The sequence below is a fragment of the Polypterus senegalus genome, chromosome 14 (assembly GCF_016835505.1).
Source record: "Polypterus senegalus isolate Bchr_013 chromosome 14, ASM1683550v1, whole genome shotgun sequence".
NCBI classification, from domain to species: Eukaryota; Metazoa; Chordata; class Cladistia; order Polypteriformes; family Polypteridae; genus Polypterus; species Polypterus senegalus.
Genome location: NC_053167.1, coordinates 23,851,687 through 23,877,209, shown reverse-complemented (window position 1 = coordinate 23,877,209; position 25,523 = coordinate 23,851,687). Strand labels below are relative to the sequence as shown.

Sequence of the window (25,523 nt, the reverse complement as noted above, 5' to 3'; positions counted from 1 at the left end):
AACTCAGTTGCAAAAGTCGTTTTCTCTTGTGGCTTTTTCTGCGTTAATGGTAGATACATTTGTCTTTGCACATACACATAGATGCAAGATCCATTTTGTAGCAGTAACTGAATTCATTTAACATCTTTACGTAATGATGATTACAGTCTGCAGACTTCATATCATGGTGCATGGAGACATCTGACAGTTGTTGGTTTTTTTTTCAGAAAGCCATCAGTCTGTAAAATGAATACTTATTTGCTTTCAACACAGGGCCCTTTCTTTTTCATTTTACTAGGAGAGGCAGAGAAGCCTTCTTGTGAAAGGACCTCTTTGGTAGTGAGGATGGAGGAGTTTGGTTGCCAACTGCAGGTGTTTGTTCTTTGCAACACCCATGTGTGCCTAATAAATGGAATGTTTCATTTGAATCATTCTGAAAAACTTTAATAGCAAGAGTAAAGGAACTTCTATAATTAATCTTCTCTGATAGTTGGAGAAGTAATTAGTTCTTTGTGTGCATTTATTTTCTAAACATGTTTTTCCTTGATCAGGATTTATGAAGAGTTAAAAATCTAACCCATCAGCAAGGAATGAGTCAGCAATGAGAAAAATGTCAGTCTAGCTGAGACCACACTGGCACATACGCACACTCCATCACATTGAGCCAGTTGACTTGACAGCTGATCTTTGGAATATGGGAAGATACTAGAATCACTATGCAAACAAGGAGAAAAAAGCAAATTCCAATCATAAAGCACCACAACTGAGATTTGAGGTTCAAGCGTAAATGGGTAGCATTACTACCTGCTGCCGTGGCCAAAGTCCTTACTCATCTACTGCAAAATAGATAACCTGCTCAAAAATATTCAGTGAAAGTTAAGGGAAGGCATGTATGACTATATCAGTAAAAGTATATGTTGAGAACTGCCTTTAATTGATAGAAAGTTAAATCAGGTTTCTAGGTAAATCAATATGATTTGTTGCTGTATGGATGTTAAGCAAGGTGTTTATATCCTAAGCTGAAGAAACATTAGACTCCCTGGACCTTTCCATCTAAAGGCTGCAGTGATGGGCCTTGCTGTCATGACTATGCTTTGTGAGTCAATTGCCTACTTCTCGCTATTGATCTTTTAAACTTATTTCAATCCAACTGCAGCTAAAAGAGAGGTTCAAATAATTTTGTAACAGCTGTTACATTACAGGAATGTGACGATGCGGGTTCAACTCCACACTCCCATCGCTATTCGGGAGTTCTTCAACCCAACACCGTCGGTAATGTCACCGATGAGCTAGACACTGTAGGCAATAACAATTGAGCAAGGGGGTGGTTCAAAATGTGCAAAAGTGCTTTTATTAAAAACAGTCAACAAATCAAAGTGTTCATAAGTAAAGTGCAGTACTTCAAAACTGTTCAAATAAATAATCAAATAAAAAGAACAAGGTGGATGTAAAAAATACACACAAAAAAACAATCCTTTTAAAAAGAGGTTAAAACGTTCTTTAGGAAGCAATTTTTTTAAAACAAAAGACAATGCCAAGTTCGGTGCTTCTTTTCGGTTAGCGTCTCACCTGATTCTCCCGCTTGGGGTTAGCAGCAGGCAAGACGCTCTCTGCAGCTGCCCTTTTTCATATCGCATCCACACAAGACAGGAGACCTCCCGATCCCTGGCTTCAGGATGGCACTTATCCCAGTCCCGAGACTTGGTTCATATCCAACGGCCAGGACGTTCACGTTGGGTAATCCACGACCAAGCCTCCCGACTCCTGCTGCTTTTCCGGCCTTCCGCGGTCAGTTGCCTTTCCCTGGTCACTCCTGCTACCTGATCGCTCAGCAGGAGCGACTTCCAACTCCAACTCCTGGGTGTAGGCCTAACACCCAGGTTTCCTCGCAGCTGCCCGTGAGCGCTCGTTCACTCCCTCGCCCACATGCTCCGTGTGTGTCTCTCTCTCTCTCTCTGGCACCGACCTGCTCCCTCGCTCCCTGTAACCTCTGTCCTTTTTGTTTCCTTATTTCTCTCCTTCTTTTTCCTTCCCTTCTGTTCTTTCTGTTCTTTTCTTTCTGTCCCTCTTACAACCGACTTGCGCTTCTTTATATTGTGAGGGACCATAGCAGCTGCAGCACATTAGCCACGGGAACAATCATGGATGTGGGCAGTCTCTTACCTGTGCACTCGGTGAGAAACGCCCACACCGCAGATCTCAACGAGGCTTGCTATGGCCACCACGCCCCCTCACTAAGCCGCCGCGAGTGCGGTGATTATTTATTTAAAGAAACGGCCTTTGCTCAACAAGCTGTGGACCCATAACACCACAAGGGGTAACAAACACCCTTTACAAGACCCAAATATCACAAATGCATACACACACACCCACATATACAAGAAGGGTGATTGAAAAGTGATACAACAAAATGAGGAAAGAGGCAGGTTTCTAGGGACACCCTGTAGCATTTAATTTTGAAATTACCATGGCTAGGGGTCTCATGGGACTGATTACCACGTAAGAGTTTTCTTTGGCTGCTCTTGTTAACTAGCAGCTGTAAACTGGCCCAGAATCTTTGAATGTGATCCTCTCATTCAGAGCTGATTCCTTCCATATGCCAGAAACAAAAGTCTTTTTGTCATGTTTACTAGTCATAAATCATGAAAGGGGGTTGAGGTCTCCAAAATAAGCCCCAAAAACGGCCAACTCCACAGGCAGATTTGGGACTAAATAGGCCCAAAATGTAGAATCTTCCTGTTAAAGTTAAAAACATTTTTCAAAGTCTCAAAATATCCTAAGATATCTCTCAAGGGAGAAATAATTTGAAACTTCCAACTTGTAGAGACATTCTGGAGAGAAGAAACGTTATATTTATTCAAAAAACAGAAGCTATAGCAAAAATGCTCAGAAGAACAAAAAGGTAATTCAAGGTAAACAATGATTCTCAAAAGCTGAAGTACTATAGAAATAATCGTTAAACTTGAAAATTTAAAAGAAAAAAGAAATACTTGCAGAATTCCTACAAACTCAAACTCACTCAGTGAAGAGCTACTGACCTCTCTTTCCTGGATGAGTAATTAGCCATGCGGCGGGCTCAAGAGCAGTGACATCAGGGTAGCCCCATCTCTTGCGGTAACACCCACAAAGCAAAAGAGAGAGCATTATATTACATATAGATATTACATTTTAAAAAATAGAAAAAAATAAAATTTAAGAATAGAACAAAAAGTATATAAACACTTGAAAAATGCTTTAGAATACACGTAAATGACAAGAAAAAGAATGTATCCAAAGCAGGGAAAATAACTCTTGATAAAACATAACACTTTGTCTCGTAATGTCTCACATAAATGGAAAACATAGGAGGACAAAGGTAAAATGAAAGTTACTGCACCATGTGAAATATGAATGACATTGACAATGTTTGTACATGTTGTATAGAAGGTTTACGTGTGTTAATTTTGTATCTGTAAAGATTTGTATAATTGTCTCTGTTTAATAAACACATGAAAATGTTAATTTTGTAAGTTCTCATTATAGGCCTTCATTTGGTAGTGTAAATTGTTATGTATTGTTAGCTTTGGCTTAACATTTTTTGTTCTGTATTCTATGCTATAGTTAAACACATACACACTTAAGTTTTACTTGAAAGGGGAATTTAGAATGAAACAAAGTGCTGTATGCACAAACATGGGCTAATCCTCCAGGTTTACCTCTTGCAGATTTAAATAAGTTCATCAGAGTTCTGGGCTCATGAACAGCAGCACAAGCACATAAGATTTTTGAAAGACTTTGTAGACAAACATGAAATGTACACAAAACAATCACAAAAGATAAAGATGGAGCAGTTCCATTAGGAAGTATGTATTAAGGAAATTCAAGATGTTCACAGCTAAAAATGATCCACTGGATATCAGACATTACAGGAAAAGTTTCCATTTTATTTCTTTTATTGGCTTTTTCATATATTAACTTTTTTGGTTATTTTCATCTTTAGGACCGCTGGTTCTGGCGCTTACGCAACAATAAAGTGCAAGAAGGATACCCCATGCAGATTGAGCAATTTTGGAAAGGCCTACCTGCTAGGATTGATGCAGCCTATGAAAGATCAGATGGAAAATTTGTTTTCTTCAAAGGTAAATTTTTAATTTTTTTTTTTTATATTAGGTGTTAATCTCCACTATCAACACACTCAACACGTGAGAGGCACCAATCACTATCTTAACTTTGAAATATATGTGAGAGGTCCATTAGAGGTTTTGTTCAGGTGTCCAGCTTCCCTATACAAAAACACAGTAATGGAGCTTAGGGATTTGAATGCACAGGACACAAGATAGGCCTTAGGCACACAGATTATGTGCTTCTCCTCCACCGGTATAGTTTAGAGCCCTTAAGTGTTACTCCGCATTTCTAGCCTTCTGGACCTAGAACCATGTGAAAGGGCTTTAACATATCTAGTTACCTTTGTAAACCTTTAAAAGCCTGTTGTTATGTACGTCTTTCATCCAATCCTTATCCATTCTTCAATTAAACTCCTACACTGATATTCTCCACCTAAACTTCTAAAGCTGCATCCATACTACTGTGCTTTTAAATGAAAATGTTCTCAGTACTCACGAGTGTTTTCACATCATTTACAAAAGTATCTCTACCCAAATTAAAATGATTGGCAAGGCATGTGATGTAGCTGTTCGCCTAAGCTGGGCATGCTTGCATTGGTTGAAACAAGAAGAGGAAGTGTTCTCCATGAAGGGATGTTTAAAAAATGTAATTGCAGAACTGCAAAGACCAATAAATGATTTGTCTTTTGTGCATTTATGCAACATACAAATGGTGCCAAACAGAATTTAGATGCATACGGGTCACGTCAAGCACCATGGAAAGGAACTCCTCTGTGTCTGCTATGTTAAAATATGATTTTCCTTCATTAAGGTTGACCAGTCAGGAAATTAGACAGTTGAGCAGGATCAAATCAGAGAGAGACTACATAATAAGCACAAACCAAACACAGCATGATTAGAATCCATGTTTTCAAAGGTCTATACATTTTATAGCATATTTTATTATTTGAGATGTAATTACCTTTTTAATTACATTTTCTTATTTTGGTTACAATTAGAGGAATGTCTCAGGTTTACTATTCAGTAGCTTTGAAAAAGCATATCTAAAGTCTATCAAAAGCTTATTATAGTAAAATGTATTGATTAAATATGTTAAGACATAACAGAGCAATGAGGTGAGTGCTATACATCTGAGGTAGAGAGGTTACTTAAACTGCAGGCCACAAAAGAGCAACCTTATCCTTGTGGTTTTACCTTCTTTGTCAAGGCCAGCTGCCAGAAATTTCCTTAGTGATCTGGCTGAGCATTTTTCTGCTTGATTTCAAAACTTTTTCATTCAACTCCTATGAGTTCACATGCTTCGTCTGTTTTCTAGGCCTTGAATTACTGTCAGTGCATTTCATTCCAAATTGTTTCTTAGGAGAAGCCTATTCTGTTGAGCCAGTGTGGATTGTCTTCTTGACAATGCCTTAAGCTAATAATGAATCAATCAATCAATGTAAACACAGAGAAAATTACAGTAAAATTTTAAGATGGTCTGAAGAGTTTACAGATGATCTAAATACAACACAAAAACAAAAAAAAATAATAATTAGTAGTAGAGGTGACTAAAAGGAACACCTGCTAGACACCAATAGCAATATGCTAGATGAGACAATAGTCCTAACCACACTGCCACTGTGTTGTTCTTAGTAAAGGCATTTATTCACTTATTATTTTAAGAACCCAACAAAATCATATTTACAATTCTCTTCCAATGTCATTCTGTTATTTCAAAGAAATGTTTTATTTTTAGTTTAGTTGCATTCTGGATATGGCAGACAACTCTTATTACCAAGTTGAAGGATTCTGCAAATATACATTCAAAAACCCTCTTGCAGGAAGCTAGTGTTTATCCTAGCATCACAGGGTGAAAAATGGAAAAAAATACTAGTCCAAATCAAAGTACACAACTCTAGTTGGTAACAATTAAGAGTCACAAACTCATCTATTTTGTAAATCTTATGGGTAGAGGAACTGGAGTACCGACAGCTAAACAGACACACATGCATTGACCAGGTGTAGGAGTTTAGAAATTTCATATCAAATAGCTTTACATCACTGACTAATAGAAATGCACTATATGATAGATAGATAGATAGATAGATAGATAGATAGATAGATAGATAGATAGATAGATAGATAGATAGATAGATAGATAGATAGATAGATAGATAGATAGATAGATAGATAGATAGGCATATACCGACATTATATTACTACATTATAACATGAGCCTTATAAGAGTTTTTCAATAGAATATGCTTCTACTGTTTGTTTTTCTCTAAGTGAAGCAACTTGTAAAAAAGCTGAAGGGGTTTGCTGTGTTGTCTTTGACTCTCTTGTGTGGGGGCAGTGATGGATCGCAGCACTGACATTGTTTTACCAGCTCCTTAACCTTGTTTATCCTTCCTGCCGATGCCCCCTCGCATGACTTGTTTAATATTATTACTGACTTGATTGCCTCCTTTCTTACCAGTGTAATTCAGTTCAGTGACATCTCTCAGTGTCAGCAAATGCACGGCTGAGATATTAATAAAGGCTGTGTAACAAGCAGGAATGCATTGTCAGCATGAGAACAGAGGAGCAGAATAATTATTTTTTTCCTCAATAGGAATATTGTGAGGTTAGAAAAGCTTGGCAAGCCATGATCTCTATATTAAAACTCAATTTTCTTTTTCTAGGACTGAGTTGGGCCCATGTGACTAAGAAATGTACACATATCTTAATGTCAGATTTAAATTTTCCAGTTAAACGCTTATATTCCTCCCCAATGCATAGGTCTCATTTTCTCTCTTACATATCACCTTGCTGTCGAGTCTTGTTTTCATTCCAGGAGTATGTGTGTGTGTGTGTGTGTGTGTGTGTGTGTGTGTGTGTGTGTGTATTTTATAGTTAGTGTTTTTGTGCTTGGTGTTTAACCTTATTAATAATATACAATTATATAGTAATAATAAGATTATATATTATATAGTATATAAGACAGGGAGCCAAAACATCTTGTGGTCATACTATCTCATTTATTTTCCACTGACCTAGAATAATCTAAGTAACTTTGTCAATTTTCCTACATTAATGGGCACAAAGGTGAACCGTAACTTGGATAGAAACATTCAACTGAGAAGGCAACCACAGCCCTGCTTTTAGGTGCGATGGGATGCTTCTAGTTTAGTAAAACTGGGACAAAGACCCACAATGAGCTACTCATATGGGAGGGGTTTTCTGGTTTATAGAAAGTGATGCTATTTTGAGGCAAACCCAGACTGCAGAATTTTAAGAATTTGATGGCAGAGGTTTCGAGCTTGGTATAAAAATAATTCAATTATTTTTGCCTTAAGTAATTAATTATGGTAGTGAATAATCCAAAAACTTGATAAAAGTTAGCAAACAGTATATTCTATGATGAGACAAACAAGTGGAAAGTAGGGTGAAATGACACCTTTTATTGGCTAACTAAATAGATTACAAATGCAAGCTTTCGAGGCAGCTAAGGCCCCTTCATCATGAAAGGTGTAACTTTAACCATATCTTGCAAGTTTTTCTCCAGGAGAAGAATGAAGTTGTAGACCTCTTCTTGGATATTCTATTTGAGGCTGCAGCAAATTTTATTAGATGGTTTCGTAGCCTCTCTGAGTCTACAACAGTTCACATATACATCCACACAAAAGGTTAATCTAGAAGGCAGGTGTTATAGACAGCCTGCCCATGGTTGCATTACAAGTGGACTAATGTGAAAGGAAACAGTATACAAAAAGTGAAAGCTCAAACTGGGTTGTTTTTATTGATGTTTCTAAGAGATCTGTATCAGCACTATTCTTTTTAGTAAAAAATTAAAACTTGAATATACAATAGGTGTACAATACTAATTCTGGGTAGGGTCTGCTTTTTGCTCTCAAAACAGTCACAGTTCTTTGTGGTATGGATTCCTCAAGATTCTGGAAACATTCCTTTAAGATTCTGGTCCATGTTGAGATGATTGCACCTTGCAATTTCTGCATATTTGTCAGCTTTAAGTTCAAGCTATGAACCTGCTGTTCAACCACACCCCAAAGATGTTCAATTGGATTCAGATATGATGAGAGGGAAGGACAATGAAGAATACTGAATTAATTGTTGTGTTCATCAAACCAATTTAAGACCATGTTTGCTTTGTGACAGGGTACACTGGCATGCTCGAAGTAACCATTAGAAGATGGTTACATTGTGGCCATGAAGATGCACATAATCAGCAACAATACTTAAATAGGCTGGGGCATTAAAGCAATAATTGATTGGTATTTACAGGACCAAGGTGTGCCAAGAAAACATTCCATACAACATTACACCACTACCACCACGTTAGTCTGTTGACACAAAAAGGTTAGGTGCATGGATTCATGTTGTTGGCAGCAAATTCTGACCCTACCATCTGTGTCACTCATCAAAAGTTGAGGCTAATCAGACCAGTTCTTAACTGTCCATTTTTGGTGAGCCTATGCACATTGTAGCTCAGCTTTCTGTTCTTGATTGTCAGGAGTGGAACCTGATTTGGTCTTCTGCTGTTGTAGCCCATCTGAGTCAATGTTTGATGTGTTGTGCATTCTGAGGTGATTTTTCTGAAAATCACACCTGAACAGAGTGGTTATCTGAGTTACCGTAGCCTTTCGATTAGCTTTAAACAGTTTGGCCATTCTCCTCTGACCTATCATATTAACAAGGTATTTCTGTCCACAGAATTGCTGCTCAATGGATGTTTTCTGTTTTTTAAACCATTCTGAGTAAGCTCTAGAGACTGTTGTGTGTGAAAATCCCAGAGAATAGGCAGTTACAGAAATACTTAATCAGGCCTGTCAGGCACCAACAATCACTTCACGGTCTAAATCACTGAGATAACATTTTTTTCCCACTCTTGTGTTTAGTGTGAACATTAACAGTAGCTCCTGACCTGTGCCTGCATGATTTTATGCATTGTGCTGATGCCAAATAAATGGCTGATTAGATAGATAGATAGATAGATAGATAGATAGATAGATAGATAGATAGATAGATAGATAGATAGATAGATAGATAGATAGATAGATAGATAGATAGATAGATAGATAGATAGATAGATAGATATTCATTTGTTACCTGGGGGAAATTTTGCTTTTTACAGAAGCTCTTCAAATAAAAAATAAATACATAAATAGATAGACAAGTAAAGAAATGTACGTACTCTTTGGTCTGAACACACGCAGGAATGAGTATAAAGCAAGATAAGACAAAAGAAAGAAAAGTTCTGACTTGGCTGTCACAGTCTCAGTGAAGCATTATGCAGACATATTGCTGTTGGTATAAAGGAGCCCCAGTAGTGTTTCTAGACACACTTCTGCTGAATAATTCATTGGCTGCATTATTCATAATGACCCTCAGTTTGTTTTAATTCTCTTCTTTGCTACTACACCAGGGGGTCCAGAGTATGTCCAATAACTGAGCTTGCCTTTTCAATTAGCATGTTGATTCAGTGGGCCTCTCTTGAAAAGATGTAACCAGCCCAGCACTCCACAGAGTAGAAAATCTTACTGGCCATCACAGAGTTGTAGATGATGTGAAAGATGGCACTTTCCTCATTAAAGGAACACAGTTTCCAAAAGAAAAAGAGCTTTCTCCGTCCTTTCTTATATAGCTCCTCTGTGTTCTGAGGCAAGCTCAACCAGTTACTATTGTGGACCCTCGGTTCTACTATTTGTTGGAGTGGACCTGCTCTACATCTACTCCTTCAATAGTGATCAGACATAGAGACTCTTTGGTGCAGTGAAAGACAACAACCAGTTCCTTGGATTTGTTGATGTTAAGATTCAGATAATTCTCTTTGCACCAAGAAACAAAGTTCTCCATCTGACTTCTATACTCTGTCTTATCCCCTTTATCAATACACCCTGTGAGTGCAGAATCATCTGAGAATTTGACCTGGTGTTATATTTATACTTTGAGGTGTACAGAGTAAAGGGGTAAGGAGACAGGACTGTTCCATATGGAGTGGCAGGGAAAAAAAAAGTTTGTAATTCAGACATTGCAATTCTGGCAGTTGGAATTCATCCACATTATTTGCCCAGGGAGATAAATGACATTATCCTTAACGTTTATATTCCTCTCTCTGCAAACAGGGACTCAGCAATGCAAATAATTCATTCTGTCACCGACACTTTAATGAGGACTCCTTCCAACACTGCAGTTATAATATGTGGTGACTTCAATCATGTGACTTTGGAAGGAATGATGACAAATTTCAATCAGTTTGTGACCAGTTCCACTATCAAACTGGACCTTCTGTACTCAAATTTTAAAAATTCCTTTAAGTGTAATCTAATGGCTCCATTAGGCAAATCAGACCTCAACTTGATTCATTTTATTCCCAGCTACAAGCTTCCAATCAGACGGCAATCAGTTACCAGAATAGTGAAGAAGTGGAGCCTGGAGGATAAAAAGACTCTGAATCGCTGCTTACAAATTACAGACTGGGAAATGATGTATAAGTCAAATGAGGACAATTTTGAGGGACTCTGACACAGCTTTACAGACTATATTAACTTCTGTGTCGACCCAGTAGTACCCAAAAAGACAGCATGTTGCTTTCCAAACAAAAAGCCGTGGACTACTAAAAAACTAAAAGGTCTTCTGAATGAAAAAAAGAGAGCATTCAAATTAAGTGACAAAGAGGCTCGTACAGTGTGTGCTAAAGAAAAAGTTGAATGAAAGAAAGGAAGCTTATAAAGCTAAATTAGAAAACAAAAACACTCAGAATAATATGAAGGATGTCTGGAACAGACTTGGTATAATTACTGGAGCAATCCAGGTTTCAGGTACTAGAAGGGGATGTAGACAAAGCTAAAGCTCTGAACCAATTTTTAAATAAATATTCCCTCCCACTGCCACCTTCTTCCAATGACCATTCTCCCCAAAGCATTACTACTACATCAACAACTCCTACCACATCAAATGGAAATGCCAGTGATGAGTCCACTTCTGGCCATTAGTGTGGACTGTCCGTAACTGAAGACCAAGTAAAAAGACAACTGAGGAAGCTAGACACAGGGCAAGCTGCAGGACCAGATGGAGTTAGTCCTTGAGTCTTGAGGCCTTTGCTGACCAACTTTGTGGTGTCCTCAGTCACCTGTTCAGAAAGCGCCACTGCTGTCAAAAACATCCTGTATTGTTCCTGTTCCAAAGAAGGAGACCTCCTCACCTAATGACTACAGATAAGTGGCACTTACATCTCACAGCATGAAGACTTCTGAGAAGCTGGTCCTGGACTATATTATTTCTCTTTTAGTAGACCTCCTGGACTCACTGCAGTTTGCCTATGGGACAAAGATTGCAGTGGAGGATGCACTTATCTGTCTGCTCCACAAGGCTTATTCTCAGCTGGATAAAGCTGGCAAAACTGTGAGAATGGCATTTTTTGATTTCTCCAGCACCTTTAATACCACCCAGCCATCCCTGTGAAGAGGTCAGATCAGAGATATGCAGGAGGATGGTGTCCTGGATAATGGACTATCGTTCAGCCAAACTTCAGTTCGTAAGACTCAAGGACTGTGTTTCAGATTAGACTGAATCCTTTACCTGGTTCTTGCTTGAGTAGAGTTTGCACATTCTCCCTATTTCTACATTTCCCACAAACCAGAAATGATTCTAAATTGACCGTTATTGTGTGTGTGTGTGAGAGAGAAACAGAGAGAGAGAGGGTTTGTGTATGTGTGTGAGTGAGTAGGAACTGCGATAGACTGCTGCCTTGATAACCCGCAGTGTTGGTATAAGCAAGTTTGAAAATGTTACGTTATTATATTTAGTCTTGATCCCAAAATAAGGCCTAGTAGTTAGCCTGTCCAGTGCCTTAAGTTTAAATCCTACACCTGTTTGTTGTCTGTATGGAGCTGACAAACTCTCTCCATGTCAGTGTAGGGTTTTTTTTTATTAATAGATTAATTAGATTCATTATATATAGATAGATTAATTTCTATTTTCAAATTGACCACAAGTACATAAGCAGTGCCTGCAACAGAGTAGTACCGTGTCCTAGGATAGTCCATGTAATCCTAAATTGTAATAACATATGTTACAACCCAAAAACGTGAGGGACATCAAATACCACATAGCCTATAGAGAATTTAGTAAAAGCTTGAGCAGTTTTCTGAATGTATATTAAGGCAGTTATGCATAGATGTACAGTTAACCAGACGTATGACATTAAACATACGTAAGATGGAAGACAGTGAGTTAAAGCAAACACAGTTAGAAATAATTATATATCTCAGATACTGTAACATTTTATTCTCATCCATTATGAAATATTCAGAAGAAATTAAAAAGTATGTGTGCTTGCATTTCACTACAAGTTATGTCTTTGATTACTCAGTCCGGACTGAACAGTTCAGTGATGTATCTTTTGGTGGGGAGAAGGGGTACTTTATGGAACAGGGTTTGCTTCGGAACCCTGCAAAAAATGTGAATTGATTTTTTATATAAGTATTAAGATCTCTGTGCAATAAAAACATTACAAAAATAAAAATGCAGTACTATTTTGCTTCCTGTGGTACTAAAGTAAAATCTTCCTTTAAGATCTCACATTTGATGCACTGCAATGATCCTCCTCCGTCAACAAAATCAGAAGATCAGAGAGCCATTTTTGTCCACATAGATTTCTGAGTACAGATTTATCCAGAGTGAGCCTGGAAAAACTTCGCTGAGCAGTTTCTGTTGATGCAGGCAATGTAGTAAATATTTTCTGCAATTTAAGCTGCAGTGGAAATGATACATTAGCTTCAAACCCTTTGAACATAACTAGCATTGCTCGGGCCCAGCACTTTGGGCAGGTGTATGTAGAATGAAATCCTCTCAGTTCTGTCAGTGGACCCAACCTGACAGAGCTTGAATGGTTCTTGACAAAAATGGCGCCTCTCATTTCCTCTCAGAACACAGACACACATGCAGACATGGAAAATCATTGCCAGAGATGTCTGTGGTCTTGGGTTTGTTTGGGCGCAGTGCATTTGAGTTGATAGGCATAAAATGTGGTGCACTGTGAAAAATAGCTATTTTATAAATCTAAAAATTTTTCAAAGTGGGTAGTGCCTGATAAATGTAACAACTTTAAGAGAAAAGCAGGCATTATAAGCAACATGAATGTGTGCAGCTTGTACAAAGACTGCACAGCTACCCTAGACATCATAATGAAATATAAATCAACATGATCAGCAAACAGAGACTTACTATAGATTTTTGTGGAATTAATAACAATAATTATCATAGGCCATACTTTACTATACAGTTGACTAATATGGGATAATAAGCAGTAGCTTACCTGCCTTTCACAAGACATGTTACTTAACTCTGATTATTCTGAGTTTCTTACAACAAACAGAAGGTTCACACTTAGGTCCTAATGAGAGAAATTACCCTGGGGCCAATGAAATGAAAAGGGGCACGGGCTTAAGACACTCTTTGTGTTTGTCCCTAGAACAGGACAGCAGTAGAGACCTGAGGTGCCAGATAATACGGATGAGAAATGGGATTTAGCTAACTTAAAGACACACATAGCCCCTTTTACATGTGTTTCAATAACCTAATTATTCACAGAAACCTGGTTTCTAAAATGCCACCTATACCTCTATCCCAATTAGACAAATTGGGTTATTGGACTCTGAGAACCCTGATTAGCAGAGGTAGATTTCACCACAAATAATCCAATTATGTGGCCATGTAAACCCTCAGCTGGTTTACTGTAAAGGATTTTGTAGTTTGTGCATGTCCATTGCACTCTGTAGCCTGCATATGTATTTGCTTCGCACCATTTCCACAACCCTGGATAGACAAAGTGCATTTCCAGAGGTGATCACACTTATTCGCTCTCCTGGTTGAAAAGATGTCAACATTTCTGAAATCACTAAATGTATGCCGGTGTGAGTTGAATGTACAGTGCTAAGCTTAGAAGCACAATCTTGAGAGCAGTATGGTCACACATTAAAAGTAGCAAGCATTATGTAGTTCGATTACTTTTTAAAGTAACGTGTAGCCTAATGTATATCTTACTGAAGTAAAAATACCTGCGTTATTATTATTCCAGCAACAGTGGCTGTAAGGCAAGAGAGGTACACGTCCTTTACAGGGATCAGTCACATAGCCAGGTTTGCAGCATGCAATATGGGAACAGATACATATAAATAAGCATCAATTTAACTAAATATATTAATAAACATAAGAAAACGAGCACAGTGGGCAATAACAAGGTTTAACCTTTTGTGCAATTTAACTATGTTGGAGGGTTTTTCCAAAGGAGAACTCCAGAAAATTACTCGTGCATGTAAATGTGGATTATTGGCAAATTAGGTTTCTGCTATAAGCAGGTTATTCACCTTAACATGTGCATGTAAAGGGTCACTGAAATAGGCAGACATTATATACAAAGTGTTGTCAAGACCACTTATGTCAAACTGGAATCAATTAGTTGGAAAGTATATGGGTAAAATAGTAAGCCAAATATGGAGTCAGAGGAACATAAATGAGATGTGTCATGTAAGAAATTAAGAAAGCCAGGACATCACAAAATCTCTAAATTGGAGTTAAACAAGCTAGCCCAGGGGTGGGCAATGTCGGTCCTGGAGAGCCGCAGTGGCTGCAGGTTTTCATCCCAACCCAATTCCTTAATTATAAACCAATCCTTTCCAATCTCAGACCTTATTTAATTGTATGGCTTGTTAGTCTGCAACATAAGGTTCTTATATTGTAGATTTTTTCCTTTCCAAGGATATCATCAAAATGATTTGAAGCCTAAAACGCATAACTTTCAGTCTGTCACATTTTCTATTAATTGTTTTAATAAATCAAACAGTGCATGATGAACACACAGAGATGTAAATCAAAACAAGCTAGATGGTGAACTGCTGACTGCTTTGTCATTTACATTTTATTGTTAATAAGGAGCCATTAAACACAGTGATCCTCTGGGTGCTCTGGTTTTCTCCCACAGTCCAAAGACACGCAGGTTAGATGCATTGGCGATCCCAAATTGTCCCTAGTGTGTGCTTGGTGTGTGGGTGTGTGAGTGTGTGTGCCCTGCCCAGGGTTTGTTCCTGCCTTGTGCACTTTGTTGCCTGGGATTGGCTCCAACAGACCCCTGTGACACAGTGTTAGGATATAGTGGGTCAGATAATGGATGGATGGATGATGACTGACTAAATACCATGAATGCAGCTGTTTACGACTGAAATAAGCAATTCAGGGTGGGGAACCTTAACAAGCAAGACCACTAAAATGAGGCATCAAAATGTCACTTAAGCAATAAGTGCTTCATCAGCAGTAATTAACTTCTCATAAGAAACTGGTTTGGAACAAAAACCTGCAGCCACTGCAGCTCTCCAGGACCAACATTGCCCACCCCTGTGCTAGCCAATGAGCCTTAGGCAAGGGGGCTTCATTTGCATTCAGGAAAAAAACAGGTGGTACTCTCAGTAAGAAAGGGTACGGTTTAATGCATCTGAACTACTGTGTGACCAGTTGTTGTCATCATGACATACACTAGAAGTGGTCAAAAGAACAGCAGGCAGCTGCATCTCTGGACTTAAAGGCCACCACGAAAACTTAGCACCTTTAAAATATTTTGCCTAACAAAATCAGCCTAACAAACTTGCTTCAGCTTAAGAGTGAAATGCACAGTTGAGGATATTTTTGGAAAATAAGGAGTAGATTGGAGCAACACAGTTTAGTTATAACCTTAAACTCTTATAGACACAGCTATTTTAAATCCAAGCATCCAAATTTCATATAGAATTAAAAAGTGCAGAACATGTTTGCTGAAACCTCATGAAAGAACAATGCCACTATTCAAGACTATGTGTAAAAAGACACATTCTGCCAGAAAGGCAGAAGCTAATAAGTTTGGAAGTGTTGCAGGGTGCTATTCATCATGAATGAATTAGATTTTGTAAGGAAAACAGGGAAAATGTCACCTTGGAGACAATCTTTAAACATTTCCCCTTTACCATAAGTCTTTATTTGGCAGGCCTCTTAGGGATATTGATCACTGTTTTATATTCAGGCCATGTGTGCTGTCAATATGTGAATAAGCAGTGCCACCCTCCTCCAGTAACAGCAGCATGACTGGCTCTTGTAGGACATTATTCTCCAGTTTCCCAGGCCCCTTTACATAATTCATTAAAAAAAAAGAAAATTCTGTTTGTTGTTCTAAAATTAACCTTGGCATGTGGAATGGAATCAAGGACTGATTTTTTTTGGCTGACAAAACTACACTAGTATGAATGAATACTTGAGGCATGCACAGCACTAATCAGAGGTGCAAGTCTAACTGGGCTATCATAACCCAAGGAACCGCTTTAGTTCCTCTTAGCTGACTTCCTTATTAGCTCATGCGTATCTCTGTATCACAGAGGAATCCATATTCAATTCTGGGGTACCCTTTTACCTGCAGCTTTTAGTTTCAACTACTTCCCTAATCAGAGAGTCACTTTATCTCACTGATCTAGTCTTTTTTTCCTTCTCTTATTCTGCATTCAGAAATAGATAGATAGATAGATAGATAGATAGATAGATAGATAGATAGATAGATAGATAGATAGATAGATAGATAGATAGATAGATAGATAGATAGATAGATAGATACTTTATTAATCCCCAAGGGGAAATTCACATACTCCATCAGCAGCATACTGATAAAGAACAATATTAATTAAAGAGTGATAAAAACACAATGCAAGTTAGAAAATGCAAAGAGAGAGTGCAAGGCAGGTATAACAGTCTATAATCTTGTATATTGTTAACGTTTACAACCAGGTGGAATTGAAAAGTCGCATAGTGTGGGGAGGAACTCTTCAGTCTGCCAGTGGAGCAGGCCGGTGACAGCAGTCTGTCACTGAAGCGCTACTCTGTCTGGAGAGGATACGGTTCAGTGGATGCAGTGGATTTTCCATGATTGACTAGAGCCTGCTCAGCGCCCATCGCTCCACTACAGATGTCAAACTGTCCAGCTCCATGTCTACAACAGAGCCTGTATTCCTCACCAGTTTGTCCAGGCTTGAGGCGCCCCTCTTCTTTATGCTGCCTCCCCAGCACACCACCGCGTAGAAAAGGGTGCTCACCAAAACCATCTGATAGAACATCAGCAGTATCTTATTGCAGATGTTGAAGGACGCCAGCCTTCTAAGGAAGTACTGTGTAGTCGACTCTGTCCTCTCTTGCACAGAACATCAGTATTGGCAGTCCAGTACAATTTATCATCCAGCTGAACTCCCAGGTATTTATAGGTCTGCACCCTCTGCACACAGTCACCTCTGATGACCACGGGATCCATGAGGGACCTGGGCTTTCTAAAATCCACCACCAGCTCCTTGGTTTTGCTGGTGTTCAGTTGTAGGGGGTTTGAGTCACACCATTTAACAAAGTCCTTGATTAGGTTCCTATACTCCTCCTCCTGCCCACTCCAGATGCAGCCCACGATAGTAGTGCTGTCAGTGAACTTTTGCATGTGGTAGAACTCCGAGTTGTATTGGAAGTCCGATGTCTATAGGCTGAACAGGACCGGAGAAAGCACTGTCCCCTGCGGCGCTCCTGTGCTACTGACCACAATGTCAGACCTACAGTTCCCGAGATGCACATACTGAGGCCTGTCTGTAAGATAGTCCACGATCCATGCCACCAGGTGTGAATCTACTCCCATCTCTGTCAGCTTGTCCCTAAGGAGCAAAGGTTGGATGGTGTTGAAGGCGCTAGAGAAGTCCAGAAACATAATTCTTACTGCACCACTGCCTCTGTCCAAGTGGGTGAGGGACCAGTGTAGCATGTAGATGATGGCATCCTCCGCTCCCACCTTCTCCTGGTATGCGAACTGCAGAGGGTCAAGAGAGTGGCGGACCTGTGGCCTCAGGTGGTGAAGCAACAGCTGCTCCATGGTCTTCATCACATGTGACAACAGGGCGACAGGCCTTAAGTCATTCAGCTCAACAGGACGTGATACCTTTGGGACTGGGCTGATGCAAGATGTTTTTCAAAGCCTCAGGACTCTCCCCTGTTCCAGGCTCAGGTTGAAGATGCGCTGTAGAGGACTCTCCAGCTCTAACGCACAGGATTCAACAGTCGTGGCGATACTCCAAAGCTTAGTAGTGTGGCAGTTATATATTTATAAATTTAGAAACACTCTTTTGTCATTTTACTATCAATTCAGCTTCTTCCGTAGAATGTGTTCCCTTATCTTAATAATGACAAGAGTAGCAGTCCAATGACAGAGAAAGCTGAGAGACTTTAGCTACATCAGTGTCAGGCCCACTAGCTTGTTTACACGTAAATGAAGACTTAAATAACAAGAACACCCGGAAAAGCAGCAATCATTATAATGATTAAGCAAATCTTAAAAGACAAATAGAAAATTGCTAAATTATCTGCATGTAACAAATACAAATGCTTGCTATATTCCAATATACTGTACCCTTTTCCGTATTTGTCAATATGTTCACATATCCTAAAGCACTTAGAACAAGCTGCATAAACTGAGAGAGAAGATAAGGGAGTACTGCTGTGCTCATTGGGCTTGGTGCAACCAAGTGCATGTCTGCCCTGCTTTCTGTGTCTTTGATGGAGACCCTTTGAAACCAAGCAATGGCAGACCAGAGCCTGTATTTATGGAAAACTGCCTGGAAAACTGTCCTAACTGGCTTAAAAATCTCAGACTGATGCAAAGTTGGTTCTACTCTTAGGAGTAGGAGTAAAAGTATTTAATCAAATGTCCTAACTTAGGAAACTATGCCTAACTTCACCATTATTTAGGAGAGCTGGTGAGCTATCTTAACTTGCTAGGAGCTGCACGAAGATTGTGTTCGAACAGAGATCAGCACACACATCCCAGGAAAGGCAGAATGTTTTGGAAATGTTAGACAACAACGAACTTGTAAGAAGATATTGATTTGACAGATAAAATAATATTCATAACAGATCTTGTACATAATGCAATTTCTCCATCTATGTGGAGAAGACATGCACTGTCAGCCAAAACAAATGTGTTAGTATCATTACATGTAAAATGCAGCTTTGCAATAGCAATGATTTGGGTATGTCACAACCAATCATTTTTCCAACTGTACAATAAACATTGAAACCTCTTAAAAGCAGAAGGTAATACACAGGTTTCTACACTTCCCCGAGACTCCACATGAGGTAATGTTAAAGCAAGCTGTATTCATGCAAATTGGCACACACATTAAGATCATTGACTCAAGTGTGCAAGAGAAAGCAATGTGAATTGCATAGAAATCACAGTATCAGTATACAGGTGGTCATGGATGGAAACTGTATGTTTGCAAGGGGGACCACAGAGAAGGACACCATATATGACTCCGTGACTCATTTGGTATATGTGTGTGTGCGTGTCACAGTCTTTCCATCTCAGTGATTGTTACAGTATTATTTTTGATGTTGTCAATTAGAAACAATGACACACATTTTATGCAGCAATATCCTATCTTTTAATGTTTTCCTACTTCTTCTCCTTTTACTTTGCATATTATTATTATTATTATTATTATTATTATTACCATCTTTGTGGTGAAGACTTAGCGTTAGTATCAAAAAAACTACAAAACATCATCATGATTGTCAATTTGCGGCAAGGGGTGCATTACAATCATGACTTCTTCGAATTTCAAATCTAGTAGTGGGAGAGGGATGCTACATGAGTACTTCTCATGTCCTACTCTGTGGTAGGACACTTCTTTATCTTAGTCAGCCTTTTATCGCAATTTCTTTGAGTTATTCCGAGATGTGTAAGCAATGACCAGAAAGTCACATGACTCTGAAAAGCCAAGAAAGCTTAGGGTACCACCCTGGTAGCCCTATTTAATTATAACACAAAAGACAGCCACAAATGGATCCAACAAAACACATGTAAGGGTTATTTTTCTGGCAGAGATTCATAGTAGGATCTTTGTCCTCTGAGATTGTCAGTTTAGCATCTGATATCACCTTCTGAGAATCAAACTACATCGTATTCTGAAGACCAGAAGGGGTGAAGTTTCTTGGGCAGTTGGCGGGGTCAATTGTACCTCTTGTGTACCTCTTGTGTTTTTTCTTGGCTTCAGGGGAGGAAGGAGAAGATAAGGTTAGCATCAGCACTCCCTTTAGTCTCGGAGTGGTATTGCTTACTTCGTCAGAGTTCCCTGATGAACACGCATGACAGATGCTTGATAAATATGGGTCCAGATTCCTTTCAAAGGTTGAACTAATAAAGGAGCTTTTGTTATTTTTCTCTCAGAATCAATATCCTTTTAATTGCATCAAAGTGGTGTCCCTAAGGACAATTCCTTGTGAAATTTACATTGAACCATACAATAAAAAGGCTCATCCATGGATGACTTGCCCCAGCTGATTTGACATTCAGTGTGGCTGTCACAAATAAGACTGAAGGCCGACCTTTTTCTATTGTATTTCCAGTCTGCTTTTCTGGTATTTAAAATGCCCCCTTATTATTTTGTCTCATTCCTTTGAATAATTTGCAACTGAATGATACATTTTGCATTTTTTTCTTGCAATTTGTAATTTGTAAATTACCCTGCACTGAAAATGTAAAATAAGGTACAAAGTGATTAAATAAATAGATGGCATGTGACAATCCCTGTCAGTACCATTCCAAATCACAGAAAACACTTTCCTAAAGTCATCTCTGCTTTTTATGGATGCAGGTGATAAGTACTGGGTGTTCAAAGAGGTTACAGCAGAGCCTGGATACCCCCATAGCCTAGTGGAACTTGGCAGCTGTCTGCCCCGTGAGGGTATCGATACAGCCCTGCGCTGGGAACCTGTTGGAAAAACCTACTTCTTCAAGGGTGACAGGTACTGGAGATACAACGAAGAGAAAAGAGCTGCTGACCCAGGATACCCAAAACCCATCACCATCTGGAAAGGGATCCCAGACTCTCCCCAGGGAGCATTTGTCAGCAAGGAAGGATGTAAGTACTGTGTCTTAAATTTCATTTTGGCATCATTGGACTGGCTACAAAACTATCCACTACATACATTTTTTTTTTTTATATTCATCACAAACATCAGATTAAACATCCGTACACAGCAGCAAATCAACTGTCAAATATTTTCAGCAATTTTTGTAGCTTACTATCCAAAGTACTGGGCATTGTCTGGGTCTATTTGCATAATGAGGTAAGGTAAGAAAGGGAATATATATAGTATATATTTTTTTGTTCTTATTGCTGGCTGAAATGCGATCATCATCCATACTATTTCTCTGATAACTATCAATGTCTCCACTCTTGAAACTTTTGTGTATGATTGGATTCGATAATTATAGTAACTGGTTGCTGAGCTGGAGCCATGAACATTGTTTTTTTTTTTTTTTTTGGTTTTAAATGAATCACTGATGTGTAATGTAACATTCACCAGTAGTAGGGCCATATTTAAACAGAATGTCCGTTACTACTAGCTGAGCCAGTTTGTCATGATGCTTTCTTTGTTATCTTATTTACCTCTAGCTTAGCCTTGGTCTGAGTCACAACATTACCTCCAAGTGCTGTCCTCCATTCCTCTCTCTTTCAGTCCTACTACATGCCCGAAGGTCATCAACCTTATTACAGTTGTGACCATCTGATACAGGGCCGGCTCTAGCATTCTTACTGCCCTAAACAAAGTTATAAATGGTGCCCCTTTGCTTTGAGTGGAATCATCACTACCATCACATAGGAACCTGGAAAGACAAGAGAGGAGCAAGGACTGAAGAAAGTAAAATATGTTGGGTTAGGATACAAAACAGTGAATTTACAATCTCAGAATGTCAAGGGAGGTGTTTGATTACTTCTAGTAATGTCCATTTACAAAACTGTTTCAGTAAAAATATGCACTTCATGGGATGCCATTTCAGAAAAAACAATGTATAAATTTGGTAACAACACATAATTGTCACCACTTTACCTGTAATTAAACAACGTAGATCTCTATTTACACCTAACCAGTAGCTTATGATGGTAGTGACAATCTAGTTATAATCTTACAAAGGCAGCTCTATAAGTATTTGCATTTCATTTATGGTAATGAAAAAATTTACAAGTTTAATATAATCAAAATATTTTAAAAAATGGAGCATAATGATAATCTTTAAACATTTGCCCATGATTAATTATTATTTATTATCCTCACTATCATCTATATATATATATATATATATATATATATATATATATATATATATATATATATATATATATATATATATATTATAATCCAACGTCTGTCTCTCTGTCTACTTTTCATCAGAGAACTACTTAACAGGTTTAGATCCTTTTTTTTTCTATAATTTGCTTGAACATTCCAGTTGATTTTGCGACTTCTCTTATCGCACTAAGTATCACAGTTCGCTTGCGTTACCGATTGTTTTGTGCAAATCCAAGAGAGAGACTGTGGGCCAAGGGGAGGAGGACGGAGCCCACCTCACTCACACGCCAGCCCCCGCTTGAGTTGGCCAACCTCAAGCCACGAGTTAAGAGCGTACTTTGCCTCACTTAGCTAGCAATACATATTTGTTCAACAGACATTATCATCTACACATTTTTAAGGAGGAACGTTTGATGCTTTTGAGAGAGAGTTCAGAGCTATGTGTGTTTTAGATGTTAGCTGCTGATTGCCAGAGATATCATGGCCATGTGCTCTTCTCTCCATGTTTGACGTTAGGGTGTACCTACCTTCCGCTTGGTCAGAATTACTTTTTTTTTTTTAAGGTTTCTTCTGTTTCACTACTACATGGGCGGAGCTGCAGGGAACAGCTTGTATGAAAATAATGTGATATAACTATCCAATCAATACACAACCTCAGGGAGTGGTTCAAGTGAGAGACTTTTTTAGCATGCCAAGAGCAAATGTGGGTGAACAACTGAGAACAATTTTTGCCAAGTTTCAATACAAGCTTCAAATAAGCCCATTTGCAATATGATTATAGTTAGAATTAAACCAGCCTTTAGCAATGCAGTCAAGAGCTTCAGTTCTGTTCACAATTCGGTCATTCAAATTTACTTTGCCATGTATGGATGTACTATGCTACAGCAATTTGATGATTATTATTATCATTATTGTTGTTCTTGTTATTGTTGGATTATTATGTTGTAGCCTATAACTTTTGCCCCACCCTCACCTCCAAAACTATAAAACCTCCTGAAGAAAATTAAGGGAAAAGGATATTCCACATAATCAGGGCCTCTGAGAAGCTGAGCATAATGCATCCTGGGATTTGGCAGACCACCTATAATAGGTGTTATATCTGTATTCAATAATATTGTACTCATAAAAATGAAGAAAACGCAGACAGGTTCAAACTGATAAACTTTAGCAGGTCTTTTTACTAAAATCGTTTCTGAGTACACATTATGTCATATTATTATTATAATCTATTTCCTAACAGCTCCCCAATACCCATAATTCCTTATTACTACAGAATCCCCAATAGACTTTCAATATACAAAAATGACAGAAAAAAAAATATAATCGGGATTATCAGGTTAACAGGACTGGGACAGATGTATTGAGACTTAGTGCTTGTGAGACATTCATTGTCTTTATGGTTTCTAAAAAAAGCTGCCCCTCCAAGTTTTGCTCCCTAATAGTAAAGCCTGCCATAATCTAATAACCTAAATTTATCAGGCACAATTCAAAAGAAAGCAACACTGCAAAAAAGAATTCAATACACCAGAATGCACAGACAACTGTTAAAAGAAAGTAATATTTAGAGACATTTAATCATACATTTACTTGTTTTCTTTCTCCAGTTTACACCTATTTCTACAAAGGAAAGGAATATTGGAAGTTTGACAACCAGAAACTGAGTGTGGAATCTGGATACCCACGATCAATCCTAAAAGACTGGATGGGATGTGACCAATCTGAGGTGGAGAAAAACAAAGACAGGCACCTGCCCCATGATGATGTGGACATCATGGTAACCATCAATGACGTTCCCAGCACAGTCAATGCCATTGCTGTTGTCATCCCCTGCATTCTGTCACTCTGCATTCTTGTCCTTGTTTACACCATCTTCCAATTCAAAAACAAAGGAGTGCAGCAGAATATCACTTACTACAAAAGGCCAGTCCAGGAGTGGGTATGACATACTTGGATCTTGACTCCTTTCCTTTTTTAAATAGTTTATAATGAGGGCTAATATGCAAAAGGTGTCACAGTTTCATGAATATGCTCCTTTTGCTGTGCAGCATTGGGTTAAGGACTTTGAAGCCTGCAGGGGATCCTTATGAAAATAGTTTCAGCTGCAGAACTCAAGATGAAATGCCTGCTAAGGGTGGGGGGCATTCACAGAATCTAGAAAGCAGTGAAAGCCCCTTTTTTCCTTCTTTTACTGCCTTGTCACTGTTGGTTTTTTTACTATTTTTTTTGGGGGTTAGGGTGCTGGGAAGGTGATATGTCATTTTCTGTTGGCTTAGAGAGTTCATTTTTGATGACTCCCAGTGGATCTTCTCTATTAAAGAAACCAAGGAGCATCTCCAGAGAGTGTTCACATGCTAGATACCAGCATTCTTCTATTGAACTCCTTCATTTTCTGTAAAGCCAACTTGTAAAATGGATCATTGTAGTTCAGAAACAAATCTGTAGTAGAGGATTACGCCATGGATCAGTGGACCTTCTTTTCATAGTTTGGATTATAAAGGGAAATCACATTTTGGAAGATGAAAACTCCTTGCAGATGAGGCCTGCAGTTTGTTGAGGAGCGCAACTTTTCACATTAAGAGCGCTTTGTTCAACCCAGGATCTGCATACATGTCAGCTGAACTGGGATCACTTTTTTATTTTCTTAATAGCAGTAAGGTGGACTTGTGAGTTCAATCTGTGGGTCAACAGACCAGAACTATGAGCTCCAGAACAGCTAAACTCAAGTGGATTTAATTTTTTTTTAAATCTTAAAGGATGTGTATAGAAAAGCTAAATTTGCCAGACTGCTGTTGAGACCACTGATCTTGTGTGAGCAAACTGAAGAGTGAATACTGGGTGTTCACTCCTATGTGGATCAGCTGGACAGGTCTTACCTGATGTTCCATTCCGGACATCTCAAAACGTTGAACTGAACTCAACTAACTGGTGATCAACCAGTAGCTGGTGGTAAAACTGTCAAATGTCTTTAATGATGATATAAAACAGTGTATTGATGGGGAGAAGGGTGGGCATCAAGAAGAATTTATTTTATTATTTTTTTAATGAACCTGTGGGTAATGACTTTTCTTACAAGGAGTATCATTCAGTACTTGAGTTTCAGACTCTTTTGGGGTACTGCTCTCTCACATTTAAGTATAAGGAATGAGCAGAGAACTAAAGAAAACCTGCTTTGTTACAGCAGCCTTAATTTAAGAAAAACACATGCATACAAAACAAAAAACCTGTCTTGTCTAAAACTTTCCGTTATAGCTGTTTTTCCATCAAGGAGAAAGAACCTCAACAACA

At 38.6% G+C, this 25,523-nt stretch overlaps 1 protein-coding gene across 1 annotated transcript in view; it reads left to right on the top strand.

The window, feature by feature from the left end:
• The window catches only part of mmp24 (matrix metallopeptidase 24), a 139,359-nt gene extending 114,909 nt beyond the window's left edge, over positions 1–24,450 (top strand). The window contains exons 7-9 of the mRNA XM_039735357.1: positions 3,959–4,097; positions 20,759–21,025; positions 23,843–24,450. Coding sequence (XP_039591291.1) covers positions 3,959–4,097; positions 20,759–21,025; positions 23,843–24,180 — 744 coding nt within the window. The 3' untranslated portion in view covers positions 24,181–24,450. The remainder of the gene's footprint in view (positions 1–3,958; positions 4,098–20,758; positions 21,026–23,842) is intronic.
• Positions 24,451–25,523: the final 1,073 nt, after the last annotated feature.